At 43.2% G+C, this 17,254-nt stretch overlaps 1 protein-coding gene across 13 annotated transcripts in view; it reads left to right on the top strand.

Annotated features, from left to right (window-relative positions):
- CAMTA1 (calmodulin binding transcription activator 1) overlaps positions 1–16,687 on the top strand; it is a 298,061-nt gene extending 281,374 nt beyond the window's left edge. For 9 of the 13 annotated variants that reach the window (XM_075773313.1, XM_075773311.1, XM_075773316.1 and 6 more), the window contains one exon: positions 13,176–16,687. In XM_075773313.1, coding sequence (XP_075629428.1) covers positions 13,176–13,239 — 64 coding nt within the window. In that variant the 3' untranslated portion in view covers positions 13,240–16,687. Of the gene's footprint in view, positions 1–4,118; positions 4,150–13,175 lie in introns of all 13 variants that reach the window. The other 4 variants (XM_075773314.1, XM_075773312.1, XM_075773317.1 and 1 more) reach the window with 2 other exon arrangements.
- Positions 16,688–17,254: the final 567 nt, after the last annotated feature.

The following is a 17,254-nucleotide window of genomic DNA, read 5'->3' as shown; positions in this document are numbered from 1 at the left end:
ATTTCATCTACTCAGGAGCTGGTTAGACCTGATGCATTTTGAAGCATGTCTAGTTCAGCCCAGTGACGTTTGAACAAGGAGAGCTCTGAGAGGCAGAGAGGCATGTGATAAACTTGAATTTAGAAACGGACTTCGTCCTTTTTGTAGGATTTCAGAGCTGCAGTTTGCAGGAGGTCAGTGTGGCTCATGTTGTAGAAGGACACGTTACCTGCAGGTTCAGTGGGAGGTAACATGTGTGGACAAGAAAGAGGGCTTTAGAGTTTACAGACCAATTCCAAATGCACTTGAAACAGCCACAGTTGTTCATGTAGAAGCACAAATGGCTTCTTGCTCTCAGCAGGGCATGTTGGTTTTGTTATGTTTGTTGGGCAGCATGTCCCACTGAAGCAGGCAGAGGCTCAGAACTTCCATGTTGTCTCAGATCTGCTTGAGATCCAGGCCATCCCTGGGGAAGCCACGTGCCTGTTTCCATCTGTGGAGGCTCTGAGGTCAACCTGCCGGAGGCTCTTACAGCCAACTCGCACACACAGGCCCAGAGAATGTGTCATGACTGGCTGGGTTTCCCACCAACGTCCGGGATGTGCCATGCACTTCAACCATGCTCAGTTAAGTCTCCAGCTCCCGGGTAACCCAGACTCTCCAGGGCTTAAATTGCCGATGATTCCAGCAATCTTTCTTGCATTCAGCTCATTGCCTTCCTTTTTCTCAGTGTCTGCTGTTTTGCTTTGAAGAGTGAGACCCTACTCATTTGCATCACTGAAGTCTGCAGGCAAGTCCCTTCCCTTTGCCTGTAGTCAATTTCCTCTCTCTTCAGCAGCATGGTCGCTGCTGCTGTGTGTCTCTGGGAGATGGGTTTAGGTCTTGGGTGTTTATAGACAGGAAATAAAAAGAAGCAGCAAGGGGGATCCATCGTCAGTGGGCTCCCTCTGGCTTATGTCACACTGCACAGTACTTGAATTTCTGCAGCGGTGCAGTCCTGTCTGTGTCCATAGGCGCTTTGTTGTGACTGCTGGGGAATTTGTCCATGGTTCTTGGCAAGGATGCGACAACAGAAAAAAGTAACTTATTTCCACTGAAGATGTTAACTGTGTTTCAGAACTGCCTTGTTTTTCCTTCTGAAATAGGAATGATCACACATTCGTGGCCACGTGCTTTCTCCAAGCCATCATAAGAGTTTAAAAGTGTGTTAGCGTAACTACTATTAATAACTGACACAACTTTGAACCAGGAGCATTCTGGCATTGGCAAATGCTAAAAGTAAAAGCAAGACTTACCAAATGACAAAACCAGCATTTAGAATCTGCTTGAAAAAGCTTACTAGATTTACAGAACTGTTTAGAAATGCAACAAATTTGGGCCTCTTTCCCTGTATTCCTCCTGCTTGCCAAAAAAATCTCTAGCAAGCAGTTGCAAAGAAAGGTGTTTTCTAAAACACTTTGTGGTCTCTGCACTTAGGCTGCATCTGTGATCTAGGGATCATGCTGCAGGAATATCTCATGGACCCTCAGACTTCCCTGGCTCCCAGCACCATACAGAGAGATCTGGTCCCTGTGCTTGTTTGTGTTCAGTGAAGAATGACACACAAATCGGTTCTTAGAGCTTTGTTACCACACAGGATTTTGAAGACAAACAGTTGAAGTCTTTTGCTTGTGTAAACAACTGCAAGGGAAAAGTAGAATACTGGAAATGATACAGATCTACTTATTAAGATGGAGCTTCCCTTGCTTCAGCATCTCGGCTGACTCTGACCTGTTTGCTTCCTCGCCCCCCGCCCTGAGGGGGAGATCCACGCGATTTCCCCAGCACAGCCATACGCTGGCGAGACCACCCACGTGAGTTCCTTCCCAAGCTTGGCTCTGAACCCCCTTTCTGAGCGGCCCTGCTCGCAGTGCATGTACGCTGGGGTACCAGGTGGAACCTGAAGGAATCACTTCCTTCTCATCTGCTTTTCTTCAAGCTTTCTGAATTTTCTGTGTCTTAATAATTACATTTATTCCTCACTGCCTGACTTTCCTTGCTTACCTCTTTCTAAGGATAGAGTAATAAAACTTAGGATGTTAAGTAAGTTTAAAACCACCTCTCTTTAAGCCTCCTAATTATATCCATTCAGTCTACTCTGTGTCCTGTGTGATGCTTACACAGGATGCAGCTGACGATGATGTGACTGGTACTTAGGCTAACAGCCCCACACACTGTTTCAGGAGTAGTGCTTGTTGGAATCCCATCACGGACTCCTCTTGAAATGCTCCAAATTAGCACACTGCTGCTATAAACAAGAAATTAAGCGAGCCCCAGGCTTCATAAATACTTCAGCCATCCAAGCTCCTGAACATCCAGGGGCAAGTCATAACAACCAACATCTAATGCTCTGTAACATAAAAATGGTACTATGGAGCGACTTGTTAAACCACAGTGCCTTGTCAGTACAAGGGGTAGAAATGACAGGTATTTTTGAAAGATGTGAGGCAGTGAGAGAAAAGAGAGGATGCACAGGGAACATCAAATAAACAGGATCTTGGAGCAGATTTCTGTCAGCTGATAGGCAGAGGTGGGAGAGGAGGCTGCAAAAGCCACTTGCAGTCTGTCGTAAGGATAGCGAGCTAAGTAAATCCATAAAGTTCAGAAATTTAACCTTAAAATACAGAAGTGTTTAACCTAGGTTTTTGTCCACAAGCAGATTCTGTTGCTGGGCCAATAAATGACTCCTAGTAAGAGCTTATTGTGTAGCCAGGCAATATTTACTCAGGCTTTCCCCTGGCAACTGTCTGGTTGGTTGTTTTTTTCCTATTTTAAATTGATCAAAGTCTACTTTAAGCCAATTATGAGAACTCTTTCTCTGCTAGCATTCAGAACAGCTCAAGTGGTCATCTTGTCCTGTTTAGCTTATTAGCCTTTTGGCACAAAGGCTCAGTAGTGCATACGTGATTCCTATCAGCTTGAGGATCCAGGGTGCATAGGCATGTTGGTCTTGTGTTTTCTGATCTGAACATACGCTTGTTACCTGATCAGATGGTATTTCAGATGTTTTGAGGGTCTTAGAGAGAGGTTCTGCAGTTGGAGCTCTCAGTAATGGCTGCGTAGACATTGATGAAAATCAGAAAAGAAATGTAAGTTTTGGTTGAATGTATTCTTAGAGAAGATATTGGAGCTCTAGTAGCTGAATATTATCAGGTGTCATGGAGACAAAAGTGGTCATTCAGCAACAGCAGTCGTTCTGACAGTCAGACATGTATCGTTTCCTTTTGACTTTGGGGAAGAAAAAAGTATTTATCCATCTATTGTCATATTCTCAAAGATCCGGTGAAAAACATGCATCAGCCATAACATGGTATCAACATGACTTGTCACAGAAGTGTTGTTTGTCGAGAATGAGAAACAGAAACTTCCTGGTATCTCCCAGGAGACCTTCGCCCATCTTCCAGTGGTGCCTGGACCTACGGGCTGACACTTGACTAACTTTCAACCCAAAACTTGCCATTACACCTGCTGTGAGTTGAGCTGTCTCCCAGCACGCTGTCCTGTGTAAGGCAGAATAAGGGTTTGCATGTTTTATGGTTTTGGAAAGACTCCACGTACTCGGTGATCTGCAGGTATGACCCATCTAGAGCTGCAAGGAAATGTGAGAGCTCCAAAGTGAGTTGGGGTTCACTGAGCTGAATCCATATGTGGTCCATACAGTCAGCTTTCATTGGGAAGGTAGCCTCCTCTTTCCTATTCTTTTTCCAATTATTAGGAAAAATCTGTTCTTCTGAGAGGTATCTACACCATTGCTAGGCTGTGATTATGATCTGCAGTGTTTTTTATGGAGTAGTATTTGCAATGAGATAGAAACCAGATGATCGCTGCAAAGGAAGGCAGGATGCAGCTAGAAATGCCATGGGGATGACAGCATTGAGTTGATTTTACTTGCTTGTTACTTCCTGCCTTACACCACCTAAACACAGGACTGCTCTTCCCTGGTAAAGAGGAGGAGTCCAGTAGGCAGGAGTGGGAAGGGTTCTTTCTCTCCAGGCAAGCAGAAGTGTTGTCTCCTCCTCCCTGAAGTGAAGCTCTTGGTAAGGTATGGTTATTGCCATGTGTATGCTAATAGCTCTTTGGTATTGTTTTGCAATCTGAAGCCCACTGGTGGACCATAGGCTGTACAAAAGGGTGAGTGTAGCTGCCTGCTAGCCAGTTCCTCTCTTCCATTTTAAATATTTTTGCTTTCTGCTTGCTTGCATGGGGCTGCAGCCGAGATATGCCAGTAAGTTTCACCTCCATTAATTATATAAAACAGAATCCTGTATAAACTAACCCTACTGCAATGACTAACACTGCTGCTTTTATAACAGGACAGAGCTCCGCAGTAGATGTTACCAATGCATGAACGTGTGAAAAAGGACATGTATATTCATCATGGGCATGCTTAGGTGGCGTTGTCGTTGAGATATTTTTTCAGTATCTGAAATGGCTGTTAGTAGATTTTGGAACTCGATGGGGTCTGCACTCACGCGCACTCAATGAGTAACAACGCCCTTTGTCATGGGACTACGACAGCATTCCATCTAGATCGTAGGAAGCTGCAGTAAGATGCATGCAGCCTACTGGACATGGGTGTGTGTTTCTGCCTGAGCCAGAGAGAAGCAGAAGAGCTCTTCACACTGCTTTTTACTCCCTAAGGTGGTTAAGCACCAATGCTTATCTTCTAGAAGCTGGTCTTTGCTAAGTCACACATCTGGTTACCTTACCAGGGCCAGCTTTTTGACAGCTGCTTCTCTGAGCTGATAATCTACATAGGGGGAAGGAAAACCAAAAACTTGAAATGAAGACGAAGATGCTGTAAGTGTGTTATAGTAAGGGCCAAGCGAGCTTCTGTTGGGAGTCTCATTCTCAGTGTGAAGAGAGTCCACTTGCCTTTGTGCTCGGCACGTTAGCGGGCTGGTTTGCTACCCGACGGCAGGGTGGGAATACACCAAAGCATTCCCATGGCAGGTTGCAGTCCCTTTCAAGGCACGTGCCTGAGTTGTCAGCAGGACTGCTCAGTACTGTCTTGCATTTGAGAGGTGGTAGGACAGCAGGGTTTTCCTTTGTCAAAAACTGCAGTTGGAAATAACACCATTCGTGTGCTTATTACTACCGTTTCAACCAGGGAGGAGCGGGAGAGGGGAGGGATGACCTGGACTCCCGCTTCCACATAACAGTCTCAAAAGAAGACTGAATTGTTGATCGTGGAGTTTTGCTGATTTTGAATTGCAGAGGTGATTTTTATGATTTAGGAGTGAGAGTATGAATCAGGGCTTAAGGCTGCTGGAGGCATTGTTATTTGTTTAACTATTGAGCGTACTAAAGAAGCAATAGCTAGTGGTGTTTCTTTCCAAATTATTACTTTTGTGCTACCATTTTTTGTTGCATGCCCTCAGGTTTTTTGCAAGTAACAATTTGAGTTCTTTACTAATGACAAATGAAGTAAGAATTGGATAAAATGGGGACAAAGGCCCAGTTGTGCCTTAACTGTTTAAGTGCTCCTTTCATGGATCTTGCCCTGGCGGAGGGAAGAGAAACGTTACTCTTGATTGCAGAGATACCAGCGCTGTGAAGTTGTTAGCTGGAAAACTATAGCTCCAGGTCTTAGCACCTATGGTAACATGCTTTGCAATTAACGCAGGTTAACTCAGGAACTGTGTAAAAATAGCTTGTATTCTCATAATGGCGGACTAACTGGGTGACTTGTTTTTACTGATCTGATGCTTTGTCTATAACTAGGGCTGGTAATTTTTGGTTTGCAGTTGGGTGCCTGGTTTCAAAAGCCACTTGAAGAAAAAAGCCATAATTTGTTTTTAGCTGCCTGGGGCTGAGGCTGGTTCAGCAGCACACCTTCCCTCCCTGGCAGGCAGCATCCTGACCTACTTCCTCCTGCCCCGAAATAGGCCTGAGCAAGGAGCTACGGCTCCTCAGACCCTGCAACGCAGCCTGCGCCTATTGCAGCAGGAATCCTTGAACTTGAATCCTTGGTGTGAGATGCTGGGATGCTCAAAATACATTCCTGTCTCCGCCTACTCCTATTTTTGCAGTTTTGGTGCTCTCTTCTCAGTCTTCCTTCTCTCCAGAGAACTCCTGCATAACTGATTTGGCTGGCTGGTGCAGGCATGCCAGCACGGTTCCTGCTGCATCCTGCCCTTGGGCACCTCCATCTGCCCTGGTGTCCTTGGGCTCAGGCTGCCCGCAGAACACCCCTGCTCGGTGCGCTCTGCAGCCTGGGGAACGGCACAGGCTGGAAGCTGTGCTCCGTTCTCCGCTAGCAGTATGGTGTGTAACCTTTGCATGCCAGACAGAAGGGGATATGTTTTAAGACATTTGTTCTACGAATAGGAAAAATAACTTAAAATGTGCATACCAAAATGGGCTACTTAGATTCAAAACTGAAAAGAACGAGCAACATACGAGTTGTGCATAGAAGAATAAAGCAATTGTGCTATTGTGCCTTTCCATTCAAGGTTAGGATTCCTACTAAGAAAGCAGATGCGTGCTGCAGTCTCAAGATACACAAAAACTGGCCTATGTTGCGTGGTCAGTGCACTAGTAGAGGGGACTGTAGAGAGGAGCAAGTGCAGGGTCCAGGCCCACAGCAAGCGCACAGCTCCCCGGACTTGAGCGAAGCTGGGGAAGGCACCCCTGAGGGCACGCTCCGTAGCTACTCTGTGTGATTCTGCTCTAGGTGCAGCTGACAGGCTGATCATCAGTATTGGGGGAAAAAATAGTCGTTGCACGTTAAGGCTTTGTGTATGTAACAGCGTATGAGAAATTTGCAGAAAGTAGACTCTGGAAGTTTAGTAGCATCTGCAGGTTTTGCCTTGAATGGCAAGTGATATGGGATTGATCAGGAAATGGGGGAGTTCTCATCTGGAAAAAGGAAGCTATGAAGTATCACAAAATGTATTAGCTGCTCTTCTGCCAAAATAAGTCTGTTACAGCAAATGATTCTTTGCTGCTTTGCATTCAGTCTACGTGCATACGCTGCTGGCGTGCATGCACACAAGTCAAGTATTTCTGGGCCTTCTGATGCACACAAGCTGACACGTCCATATATGCTGAAGGAATGCATGTGAACATATGTCTGTCTAATATACAAATTAAATGTATTCTGTACACTGACACCATGCTTACGTACTCTGTGTGTGCAGATAAATGATCACAGCATTTGCCTCCATCTTTCAGTTTGAAAATCTCTTTTCAAATTGATTTCATTAATTTTTCAGGATTTATTTGGGTTACGTTATACCAGCATCAGTAAAGAGGGCGAGGCAGGAGATTTTATTGACCAACTTACATGAGACAAGACTTGCTGTCTTTTTGCGGTAGAAACTAAAAGACTTTCTAGGGAAAAAAAAAAAATCCAGTTGCTATTGCCTTTAAGTAATAGTTTTCATCTCAGGGAACCCGCTCCAGTGAACAGATTTCAGCTAGTCGCAGTGCCTGCTACGCAAACGTTTCCCTGCTCACGGTTAAACCATCTACTGTAGCCTCCTGTGAAGGAGAGCTTTCCTGAAAGCCTGGATATAGGACATGAACAAAAATACATGGCCACCTGAACTGTGACACTCTGGAGAGGATCACAAGGAGAAGGTCTTTTCACATCATTAGGCTAGCGGATGTGTTCTGCCTACAGCAAAACTTCTGTTCTCTCTGGGGCAGAACAAGCGCACTTGTTATCTGTGACCATGAGTAGTAAAGAATGTATTCATTCACAGCATCTTTCACTGAAAAATAGATCCCCTAACCCCACCCCTTTTCTCCCGGTTTGATTAAATGCCGCTCTCTGGTTTGGGGAGCGTGCGTGTAACAGCTGAAGTCAGTTCCTCTGGTAAGTACAACTTTATTTCATACCTGAATAAACAACACCCACTATATTTTGTTGTTCTCTGCATACCCTTCCCTCTCTTGGCATTTCAGCAACAAATCCTTTCCTACTCCTGTGCACCCAGGACTTGTATTTTGTGTGTGGTTTTAATTTGTGCTATGCGGCAGCCGTTGCATTTAAGTACTCGGTTTCTGACGTCTCTTAGTAAGAGTAAGAATGGGGGAAAATTTTAAGGGAATGAAAAGTCCCGTTTGTTCGAGTTCAGGACAATGTGAGAAAATGTCATGTTGGGATATGCGTCACTGTACCTGCAACAAACGTTTTCAAAGTAATTTCTTTTTTCATTTACCTCTTGCAGGGGCTGAATGTATTTGGAGCTCAAATGGGTGTGTTAAATCGCAGACCGCGTGCTCTGGGGTGTCATTCTTATTGGGCCTTTCTGTCTTTTTTGTCTTGCTGCCCAAATGAGATATCTGGAAAAAGGCAAGAGCTCCCTTTTCTTAAATGTCCCACAGGCCATTTCGGCTCTCAGAGCAACAGGTAACTCACCAGACAGGCTTCTCTGGCTCCTGCACCCTGTCCTTTATACTGATCGTCAGCATTCAGATTCATTAAACATTTCCCTGGCTGGGCATTATGGAGTAAATTTGATGAAGCAGCTTTGTGTTACGCTTTACCCATGAAGCCATCGTTTGCTGTAACTTTTTCTAAGTAGGCCTGATTCATTTGCTGACACACTCCCATACGAGACCGGGGAGGGCGCGTGGGGAGAGGAGCTGCTGCTCGCTTCTGGGGCTGTTGCTTTCTACATTGCTTCAGCACGTAATGATGCAACCTCCTGTATGGCATCCAAGTAAGTGACACAGTTCGAAGGGCAGAAGCTTTGTCTGGCTGGAGCAATCTGGGAACCGGGACATAGCTCCCGAGTGTCAGGGTCCAAAGCTCATGGTTGAAATCATCTTCTTTTCCCTTTCTGTGCGTCAGCACCACGGCTGTGATTCAGACACCTTATCGGTGGTCATCTCTATTGCACATGCTTTTTCCGTCCATCTGCTCTTCAGCAATTGCTGAGGGAATGACTTTGTACCTTAGAGGCACTTACTGTTTAGAGGAAATGTTATTTGAGAAGGTTTTTGTTGAAGGCTTCCTCAGCACAAAACCAAATTTACAGTCCTTGCAATTTTGTGCGCGGTTTCAGTAGCTGCTGAAGTAGGATCGTACTTCTTGCTTGGAGTCTTGCAGCAGACAGAGCCCGTTACCTTTCTGGTGCGCTCTGGCTTGCAGCTGTGAGTCGCCTGAACTGTCCTCACCTCCAGTCCCCACGCAGCCGGAGGCACTCCCAGGAGCGATCCAACCCAACGTCCCAGTGCCTGTAGACCTCTGGAAAGGTTTGCACACCATCCATCAGCACGTGGCCTGCTGGTATTACTTGCTCTGAGGGCTCTCATTTTTTCTGTTATTTAAAAAAAACAAAGTGTCACTCTGCATCTGCCAAACTGGATTGAAACAGAAGAGCATCCTTTCTGCCATTCCATTCTATACATTCCAGTAGCATTCTTTTTCTTAGAGCAGTTTATTAATGCTTGTAACTGCAAATGCTACATTTGAGCCCTCTTCCCTGCCTGAATTTAAGAGTGGAAAAATAAGAACCAAAGAAGATCACCTTCTAGCATGACGGTAATGCTATATTGTTCATTTAAAAGCTCTCCTAGCAGCACTTACTCAATGGATTTCTATTTTCAAGGGTCCTACTTTGTCCAAAATTCTTCCCTGGTCAAACTATTTTTAACTGCATTTGAAAATTTAGGGGGTTTATTACACCCAGCATTAATGAAGCCCAATACCAGCCATACCAGCCTCACAGTCACATTGACACTTTATGTTGTTGTAACAAAATCAAATCAAAGTACCACTGGTAAGGAACTTACTCAAAAAGAAAAAAAGTGTAAAATGAGGACTAAAAAGACTTTTAAGATGCAGGAAAGGCTGCAGTACACACTATCCAATAAAGATTTAATTGGTTGAAAGCAATTAGGTGTAGGTTCTTTTGATCAAGCAATTCAGAGGCTTGTTTAAGAACAGTTATTTTAAATGACAAAACAAATGGATTACCTTGGTCTGCTATCTAGCTTGAGGCATAACCCTGTTCTGGCACTTCATGTTTAGCCCTGGCTTGAGGAAGAAGTAGAGCATTCACAACAGCACTTCAGCGCTTCCCGAGTTGTCGGTCTGGCCACAGATCTACTCAGTTCCTGGTAGGAGTTCAGAGGAGCTTTAGTCCAGCTCTGGCTGTGCTGCGCTGCGGATCCCACAGCCTCGAACCTGCTGCTGGGAGAGAGGCGAACTTCTCTGCCCTCTCAGTGCCGGCTCTTCTGAGCGAGGAGGAGAGGCGGTCAGCCGCAGACTGCAGGTCTTCATACCTACCGGGCAGGGTATTATACAAATAAGGGACTCGTAGTACCTACCTGCACTTTCATTTTTAATGTAACACATGCACAGTTTTGTAGACTGAGCACAGAGGTTAGTTTAATTAAAAAATCTGGTAGCTTAATAAATTTGGATGGTCATCATCTTGAAGCTTAAGTTTATAAATGCTGTGGAATGCAGGGTTTGTTTTAAGCCATTACACACTAAACAGCATCTTTCAGTAATGTACCTGTGACAGATTTCAAAGTCTGTAACTTTGTTGTAGGGAAATTCTGTACTAGAATGTGCTTGTGGTTTGAAGCAGTAATTATGTTTGCACTTGCAACCTTTTTATAAGCCTGAAAATCTGTACACCAATGTAAAGCACACTTGACAGAGGAAAGTGTTGCACATTTCTGAATAGGATCTGTACTAGCGCAAATGTTGAGTGGTGTAGTAATTCCGTTGGCATGCGTGTTCTAGTTAAACAGATTCAATAGATCTGCACCAGTACAGATATTGCATGCTGTAGGTTGAAGTTTGCAGCGAAGCATGTCTTGCATTCTTCCAGCAAAAGTGCTTTGTTAGTGTAGCCCTTGCATGTTGAAGTGCTAAACGAAGGTATAGCATGTCTCGGTGAAGGAGCCACCGGCTTATCTAATGTGCATGTTCGCAGTAAGAGATCTATAATAACAGGTTAATTTTACATTACAGTACTGAAGTGCAACAAAACACTTGGAAGTTGCACTGCAAATCATGCATTAATAGATGGTATCTTGAATATAGTTAATCTAAGCCTTAAAGATTGTCTAGTGCACAGAGGCACGCTGCATTTTTCTAGCACAGCAGTGATCTTGGCTCACCTTCCGCTCCGAAGTGGTGCAGTAATAGAAATATTAGTAATAATTTCAAGGGAGAGGCTGCTTTTCTGCTGCAAGAGAAGGAAGAAAACTAAATATACTGGAGATGGTCAGTTTGTCATTTGTGAGCATTTTCACTTACAGTACCGGTCCTCCTGTGTTTCCTATAAGGAAAGGACAATCTGGACTTACCCGGCAGGTAGCACTGTAGTCCATCACCCACTGGGGTGAGCAGAGGCTGGCTGCTGCTTTCTGCGCAGTGCTGGAGCCCCCGCTCCCCTGATGTCAGCAGGGCCTTTTAGGCGCCTGCTCGTCTAAAGCCAAAATTTCCCCGTAGAAAATTTATTCAGGTTCTGAAAATGGCATGTGCATTTGGACTAGCAGAGCCCTCTGTCTTTCCATACATGATATTCTCAAACCATTCGGCGGAATTAAGGCAATTAGCAAAGGTCTGACCTGCGTATTGGTTAGCGTGATTTATTCATTGACTCCTGTTTCCCCCAGTTTCACAAATAAAGAAAACGTCTTTGCTTGAGCTTCGAGTCGGCTAAAACAGAGTTAAAAGCAGCCAGGTCCCTTTGGACTGTGACTCTGAGTAATAGTACATACAGAAAACGGAATACAGAAATCAGTGAAATGGAGGCGTATTTATAGAGGTCAGTTTATAGCCTTCATCATATCCTTAGACTAGCAGGGTGGTGCAAGAGCCAAAGGAGGATGTGTGAGTGGAAGGCTACATACGGAAGTTGCAAACTGCTGCTTAGCTCTCCCGACATCTTTTACTCTCTGTACTTACTTAGGCTCTGTTTAACTCATTCACTCCTAGTTAGATTCTGTTACACAGACTTGCAGCTCTGACAGAATTCTTTGTACTATACCTTTGTTACGTGTCCTTCCAAGTTTCTGCTACGTCACTTGGGCACATACGTGCTTTGCTAAATCACCTAAAGTTAGTCTGCATTCTTCTCCTTTTGGGCTGGCGCTCTCCTCACAGTAGCGGAGGGAAGGCAGGCAGCGAGGGGATTGTGGTGCAGGAAGGAGCTCCCTGCAAAAGGAGGCAGAGCCAAGCTGCCCCAAGCTCAGCTGAGCACCTGCCTTCGGGTGCAGGGGCAGCACTGGGAGTCTCGGTGGATTTGTTCTGCCTCCTCTGCAGGGAGCCTTCACTGATGTGCAGCCGGGTTGTCGGCCTGAGCAGAGGATTGCTGCTGCTCCGGCACCCATGCAGAATTCTGCTTTACTTGATGGGATTGAGAGGATTCCCTTCTCTTCATCCTTCTAATTTATCAATTATTTCAGCTTTCAGCGGTGATTTAGTTCTTACACTGACACTGTAACATATCGTATGTGTCCTGAAGAGTTGAGAACTGAAGCATCAGGGCACGTCTAGAGAGAGCGAATCTGCCAGGTTGTAGGTTCATCTCCCTTGGCATCCAGCGTTTTCCACTGCTGGCTGGGAACAACATGAATCTACTATCCACAACGTGCTAGAAAGTAGAGCCACTAGCAGCTGGAACAAGAGTGAAATAAATTACCTTTCCCCACACTCATCCCTGTTCCTTCTACTCTCATATAAACACCTTCTCACATGAGATTCTGTATCGACATTGAGCTTCCCTTGTAAGTATGACTGACCGATTTTCCCCTGCTGTGCTGGGCACGCCATCAAATCGCCACCGCTTCAGCGACGTATGGAGAAAAGAGGTCAACACCGACAAGCCCCTTTGCTGTAACAGCTGGAATAGCAGGCAGCTGCAAAATGGGTTAATGAACAGCAGCCCAGCCCCCCCAGGCGATTAGGTAGGCTGATACTATGATTCTTTAGTTAGAAGTGTCAGGAAACAACAGAAGCTGGAAAGAAGTATGTCCTTCCAAATGCGTTTGTCTCTGCTTTCTTGTGGCCCATTCTCGCGCTTCCAGCTGTCTATGGTGTCAGGAACATACTGCCCTCCCGTCATTGCTCTGGGAGCCGGCTCTTTTGCAGGGGAGGTTAGAGTGAGGGATCGTTTTGATTTTTTTTGTCTTGAAAGAGATTTGCAATAGAAGTGTTATATAGCTCCTCTTTGTTTTTTCAGAGTGAAAGAATTGAAAAAGGCCAAGGAACTTGAAGATCCGCAGCAGCATCCCGTAGCAATGTGACATTGCTTTTCAGACTGTTTTCATTTTCTGTTTTTAGCAGAGACATGCAACAACAACAACAACAAAAATACCCACTGCAGTTCTGGAAATACCAGCTGCAGGATTTTAACAGTAATGTTTTGGTCATTGCATTTGCACTTTCATGGACAACTTTTAATTTGTTCAGCAAGACATCTTGGAACTCAATCTTCTGTTGGATCATGGGGAAAACAAAAGACACCAGGAGGAAATTGTGAGTTGCTTCATTCTCCGAGAAGGAAGAAGCGATTAATTATCCTTTTCATATAGGGCTGTATTAAACAACATGTGGAACTGTACAAATATTATACCAAAAATATTGTTAAGAAAAGGTGGGAATGCACAAGCAACACAAGAATGCTGTTCCTGCACCTGTCAGTCATCTCCAAGAAACTGAAGCTTTGAGAGTCTCAGTGGAGGGGCTTAGATCAGTCCATCTTTATTGGGTCCATGCATCCTCATTTCCTTCGCACTTCTGTCCTTTGTGTTTTATTTAAACCTCTACAGCACACTTAATGCAACTTTTTAAATCTGCAGGTTTTTAATACATCCCGTGGGAACTTACAGAAGGGGTTGGTGTATGAGGTAAACAGGTCACGCGTGAGGAACGGAGAGAGCAGCTTAAGCAAGTTTTCAAAAGTTTTTTTGGTATTTTTACGAGAACCTGCAAACATATCAATTGTCACGTACTTTCTCTCATATTCAGCACTTTATTTTTTAGCCTTACTTCCATGTACTATTATTTTAATTAAGTTCTTCAGATGATTTGTAAAGCACGTAGCTTTTTCTCTTATGTACTTGTCGAACCTCTTGTCGTTTTGCAGAGTCACATACATATGTTGCCTGGACATTTTATACCACCTAAAGATCAGAGTGGTGCTGCATTCTGGCCAGTAAATTTCTTATTTTGGCTACTTCATCAAAATCTGGGCAGTTTCTGTATATATAGAAGGTAGAAATGGAAAATGAGAAAAAAATATTTGAAAGGGAATATATTGATTAATTACTAAATATTTTATTCACAAAGGGTCAATAACTTGGCAAGATAAAATTATTATTTGTATAGTTTTGTCTGAATGAACGAGAAAAGTGTGGATGTATTGTTTGTACATATTGTATATATTAAAACAAAGAGATATGTGCATGAACTCAAGAAAAAGAAATGAACAAAGCAAAGCATTAGTGGCTATGGTCTGTAAAATGAAACAAAAACTTTATTTCACTATAAGAAACTTTATTTTAAATGTTCTTTAGAAGAACATTTTTGCTAAAGCATGACTAAATGGCAAAAAAAAGAGCTACTGTATTTAGACTTAGGAAAAAAAGGCAGAGCAACATTACTTTAAAAAAAAAAAAAAAGAAAAAAAAGGATATGTTTACATTTGATTTTGGCTACCAGGAGTTCAGTTTGGTTGGATTTAATTTATTTATTCCTTCCTTCCTTTTTTTTCCCCGTCTTCTTTTTTTTTTTTTTTTTGCCAATGGTGCCAAGTAATGTGAATGCTAATATTGCTTAAGAAAATTAAGTTACTTTTGCAAAGCAGATAATCATAAGAGTACAAAAACCGTATCTAGCTTAACACCATACACTCACTCCAATAAAGAACACTTAGAATGAACATAAAATGAAAAAAAAAAAAAAAAGAAATAGTACGAAAGTAGAAAATACGTTTCACATTTTCATATCTCCTGCTGGAATTCAGAAAATGTAATAAAAATTGCACAAAAAATTTTAAAAAATTAAGCAAAACTTAAAAAAAAGATGCAAACTGATCTTGTAGGGGTGTCATGGTATATTGCTATTTCCACATAGTGAGGAGCCAAAGAAATTAGATTTTTTTGAAATTGAGCTACTAATTTAAAACTGTCACAAATTCTCAACAATGGGAACCAGGTTCTGATCCTTATTACACAGGAATGAATGTAAGGGAAGAAACTCCTGATGTCTGTGTCGTTACTGTGGGTTATGTATGTGTGTCTGAGATCAGAAACTGCTCCCGTGGGTTTGTTTTGCTCGTGGCAGTTTAAAATTTCTGAATGGACTGGTGTAAATTTGAGGTTGTTAGTTTTGGAATAGTTGTTCTTGCTTGATCCCGGCCACCAACTGCAACGTTTAAACGCAAGGCTCATTGTGAAGCCTAAAAATATTCACGTGTAAGAAGCTTTTAAACTGGTGTCTTTAAAAGAAGAGTAAAAACAAAGATTGTGGCAAAAAAAACCTGGGGTCAGTGCTCTTGGTGCCTTTTCTATAATTGTACCTGTTTTTAATTACTTCTTTTCACTGCCAGCATTGAATTACAGTAGACGTGCTATAGCTCATTATCAGAATTCTCTTGTACATTTCTGAACTGCTGCTTTATGATCTGATCCAATTTAAAAAAAGGGAAAAAAGAAAAACAAATGGCATGGCGCTCACACTGTGCCTGTGGGCTGCCTCATAGCCTTGATTTACCGCCTGGAATTGGGACCTTAACCGCTAAATTTCCCTCTCGTGCAAAAACGGAACAGGAGATGCTGAAGAATCTCATTTGGAACAAATTGGAAATGCTCTGTATTAATACTGGAAGACCTCCCACACTTTGAAATGGAAACATTGCTCCCGTTAACCAACCCGTGACAATATAGAATCGAACTTTTCCTAACAAGAGTAGTGACCTCAGTGGAAATGTTTTAACTCCCGGTCTTTACGGAAAATGATTCAGTAATATACAGAGCTATTTCAAATTACTCTTCCAGATCCATGGGCCTGGTGGTGTATCTACTAATATAGATCCTGCTTCAGCCAAACGTTTAAGCATGTACTTGCTGTTAAACATGCAAGCAATTCCATGGGCGCAGCAGAACTACTTGCATGCTTGCAGCCAAGTACAGCTTCTCAGTGCTTTGTTGTGTCAGGCCGTAACCCTTCAGTGTATCACTGGGGAGTTAGAAAGACTCCCCCCCGCAGTGAAGTGATTCTGCTCACCCTTTTCTTGGTTGTGGAACTTACATTTTCACGGAAGATACATAAATGCAGCTTTCCGGGAAAATTCAAATTCCCAAGTGCCAGGAGCCAGATCTTCTGTCTTCTGATAATGGAGTTGCTCCTTTGTGAAACACATTCGACAGCAGTAATACTGTGTGAAAGAAATACAGAATATAACATGAACCCCCTCTCTGGTTGCACGCTTATGGCAGTTCCACACAATAGCTGGTGCCCAATGGGGGGTCCCCAAGACTTGCATGTAAAACTAGTATAGATGTCTTCTCTTTTGTAAGTTTTATTTTTGTAACCGTGCATGTAAAGCATCACTGAATCAATGGATCTGTTGAAGAACTCAGCTGCTGGAACCATGCAAAATGTTTTGAATTGCCCTTAAAATATGGAAAATGTTTTCTGAATGCTTTATATTCTTTCTGCTGTAAATTAAAAACAAAGAAAATTTCCCCATACAACGTGTGTGCCTTTTTTTTAAACACGTCTCTTTCATCCTAGTTTAAAATAGTGACGTAGTCCTTTAGTCACTGTGCCACGTAGTAGCCATGAAGAAAATGTTGCTTCTGCTACGTGACCTGCTTGTAAGTAGCATCACAGGTTTTGCCAAGACAACTACAACTACACAGAAGCATTAAAAATCCACTTGTCCTTAAAATACAAGTTCTGCCCAGCTAGCAGCCTGGTTTGGTGGAAATGAGTTTTCAAGGCAATATGCAGTAGTTTATCAAATTTGGAAACATTCTGTGAAATTATGTAAGGTGATGTAATACTATATATTTGTAAATACTTCACCAGCCCTTAGATGGCCTCAATTCAGATTAGGTTTTCTAACACAACTTAAAGCAGTTCCATATAATTGTATGGACAACTAGCTTTTCTGATATCAAATTATTTGCAGTTCCTCTTCAGCAGACAGTTGCTTCCAGGGCTGGTTGTCTGGGCTTTTCGTGAGAAACAGTGCACACCTAGTAGCAGAATGCTAAATCCCACATTGTGCACAAAGCAGAGGCAAATCTCAGT

This window comes from Balearica regulorum, chromosome 21 (genome assembly GCF_011004875.1).
Source record: "Balearica regulorum gibbericeps isolate bBalReg1 chromosome 21, bBalReg1.pri, whole genome shotgun sequence".
In the NCBI taxonomy this organism is placed as follows: Eukaryota; Metazoa; Chordata; class Aves; order Gruiformes; family Gruidae; genus Balearica; species Balearica regulorum.
This window is presented reverse-complemented; position numbering and strand designations above follow the sequence as displayed.